Here is a 3,076-nt window from a genome sequence, read left to right as displayed (position 1 = left end):
ACAACGCACGGCGTCGGACGAAGAGCAATTGCAACATGTCATCTGAGTGACTCAGGTTATCTACAAATACTCAAATTCAATCACATATTTTATGTATCATTTAAAAATTTATTTAAATCTTTACATACGACTCATATTTAATGTATTGCAATTTACCAAACATTGATATATCCTACATTAAGGAAAACAACTATTAGGCAGTATTGTTAGATTTATTGTTTTCTAATCTTCATTTCTGTTGTTTTCAGCGAGTACGTATACCCTCGCCAGGCAAGCCAATTAATGCCATTAGCATAGGCGGTCTGCTTGTACAGTCCATTCAGATTTACGTAATGACAACGATTGTACCACCAACCTCCTTTAAAATCGCGGTTACAAGTTAATCTCTCTCGGTCTTTCGTGGAAAAAGAATATCCGTTGTGGTAAGACAAGGAATCTCCTAAACAATTACAAAAAATATTATTTTGAAAAAGCAAAATAAGGCCTCAATGGTTCACTATATAAGGTTTTCAATGTTAAAAGGCTGATTTGTTGAAAAAAAAAAGACTTTCTTCTATTCGTTTATATCAACATGTTGAAAATTCTACCTGCATTCCCTTCATAGGCTCCAACTCTCAAACGGTAGCTGGAACTCGCGTCTCCAACAAAAAAGACCCTGTATGATGCATATCGCCTATTGTTTGAGTAGTCCGACAACTCCACTCTCAGCTCATAAAAACCATTTCTGGTAAGATGATGGATATTTTGGTTTCCTTTAGTATAAATCAAAACAAAATTAATACTGTGTGACTTAAAAATATACTTTAACAGTAAAAAAACATATAAAATCAGAGCTGGTGAAAACTACTAATCAGGCAAACCAATCCAGTGTTCCTCCGTTAAGTTACCAAATCCATTCTGATAGTCCTTCCAATCTCGATAAAAGTCAACCTTTCCATTCATTCTTCTTTGTAAAACCTGATGGAAATATACAGATTTTCATTTTATAGTTTTGTCAATAATAAAATACTTTACCGATTCAAAGTGGAAGATATAAGAGATACAAAACTTTCCTATCCCAATAAACTAAACGTTATCTAACTAGCTTCATAAGAGGAATGTCCAAAAATTCCAAGAAGAAATAGGTTTGATTGGTAAACCAAAGACACGGACATTTTTTAAAATATTTAGTAAAATAACGGATGGAATTGTTAAATGAATGAACAAATCAAAACATACCAGATTTCAAAAATAAATTTAAAGCAATTTATCTATTTTTTTTAAAGCATGCAAGATAAAAAGCAAAAATAAAAAACATCATTAAAACAATAATTAAACTGAAAATTGCCTTTTTAATTACAAATTAATTTTTTTTTTAGAATTTTCTTCGAATTCATGAAAAAATTTCATTCATCCATTTGATTTGTTATGAATATGTTTATGAATTATTGCGGGTTTCGCGACATAATTAACTGTAATTCAGAGAACAATTCTAAAATTTCAATGGGCGTAATGAATAATCGGAGCAATTTAATTTATCAGAATGATCCAAAATTAAAAAAAAAAAGGTAGTTGAGAATGATATAAAAAAATATAGCAACGCTCGACGTAACGCGACTCCTAGAAATGTTAAGACGTCAAATTGGACTACCAACGTTTTATACATAATTAACCAAGTTTTTTCATGTAATAATCTATTGTTCGAATAGGAGACAGAGGTTGTTTACTGGAATTACAGTGATTTAATTATGAAATTTTTTATTTCATGAAATTGAAGGACAACCCTCGTATTTTAACTCTGGTATATAGTACCGTCCATCCACCCCCATCTGTGGTCATGTCACAGTACGCCTGGAAACCTCCACCAGCTCCATCGGGATAAATTGTATAGACACCGCTTTCGCTATCACCTAACCTTAGAACGTCTTGGCAATCCTTCGGTAAATCGGACACTTAAAATGTAAAATAAATAATGTTGTACCAGTTTAAGGGTCGTATGGAATGGGTGTTTTTTATGGTTACATCAGATAATTTATGTCTCTCCTACTAAACACTTACCACATCCCAGTACACCAGGTATGCTACAGCAACTGACGAGTACAGACGCCGTAGTAAATAAATACAGCATTTTCCTACAGATCTAATGGTGAAATACCTCAGTTGTTTTCTGGAAAAACAATTGTTACTAGATTTTGCAATGACCCAATTCACAAAAGAAAAACGAAGTGCTTTAAAATGCTTACTTGCTACGGTCTAGACCTTTCAAGATAAGTTTGAAGGGAATGAAATAAAATATAATTTGAGGATCACGTATCAAATATCATAGCATTTGTTAAACTATATAAAGCGCTTTAAAAAATGTATTAGAAAACAATCAAATTTTATATTCAAGTAATATTAAACTTTATATAGATAAAAATAGATAAACTAAAAGTGTTGAAAACTATTTAAAATGTAATTATGAGTTTGCAATAAGCATTATTATTTAAAACAGCTGAAAATGAAATTTGAAACTATAGAAGTCTTACTTTAAGATTCAGAATCACAAATATAAAAATATAATTATGAGTAAATGCTTAAAAAATAGAAAACAATGCTAAAAAACCGCAATGAATTAAACTTCACTAAATCCACAGGCAAAATGAATCGTGAAACTGAAACTTACATATTTCTTGTATCCAGTAATGACAGGAAAGAAGACTCCAGTAAAACTCCTTTTATATCATTAATTTCCACTCTAAAGAAATGGGCAGAAAATGATAATATCACAGACTGTGACAATACGTCAAATGGTTTCTACAAACTTGTTAGGATCATTTAAACAGTTCTTTTTATTTAAAGATGATAAAAGAAGTTGTTTATCAAAATTACATTTTAAATTTTGAGTTGTTTGCACAAACTATTTAAAATTCCGTCAAAACAATTTAATTGATCGTTTGTTTACATGTTTTGAACATAAAATAAAGTCATGTTTTCTTGAATGGGTTTTAAGCAATTAAATATCCATCGGTATGAAAATTGTGAGAAAGTTCGGTGTCATTACGACATTACGAAATATCATAATGAGTGATTATTCACAATATTCATAGCACCGAGA

The 3,076-nt window shown here is 30.7% G+C and overlaps 1 protein-coding gene across 1 annotated transcript; it reads right to left on the bottom strand.

The window, feature by feature from the left end:
• Window positions 1–202: 202 nt before the first annotated feature.
• Window positions 203–2,801, bottom strand: LOC105334974 (ryncolin-1-like). Its single transcript, XM_066073053.1, has 6 exons — window positions 2,645–2,801; window positions 2,038–2,146; window positions 1,792–1,931; window positions 861–957; window positions 588–752; window positions 203–439 (listed from the first exon to the last, which is right to left on the bottom strand). Exons 2-6 carry the CDS (start codon window positions 2,105–2,107, stop codon window positions 213–215), a joined length of 699 nt encoding a protein of 232 aa, XP_065929125.1. The 5' UTR covers window positions 2,108–2,146; window positions 2,645–2,801; the 3' UTR covers window positions 203–212.
• Window positions 2,802–3,076: the final 275 nt, after the last annotated feature.

Source organism: Magallana gigas, chromosome 2, assembly GCF_963853765.1.
Source record: "Magallana gigas chromosome 2, xbMagGiga1.1, whole genome shotgun sequence".
NCBI classification, from domain to species: Eukaryota; Metazoa; Mollusca; class Bivalvia; order Ostreida; family Ostreidae; genus Magallana; species Magallana gigas.
This window is presented reverse-complemented; position numbering and strand designations above follow the sequence as displayed.

Bases quoted from the DNA above. Each gene is read 5' to 3' on its own strand.
- LOC105334974 (XM_066073053.1), bottom strand. From the start codon at position 2,107: ATGCTGTATTTATTTACTACGGCGTCTGTACTCGTCAGTTGCTGTAGC. The intron at 958-1,791 runs GTACTATATACC...TATTTCCATCAG, and splicing joins CAGATGGGGGTGGATGGACG to GTTTTACAAAGAAGAATGAA. The intron at 440-587 runs GTAGAATTTTCA...GTAATTGTTTAG, and splicing joins AGCCTATGAAGGGAATGCAG to GAGATTCCTTGTCTTACCAC.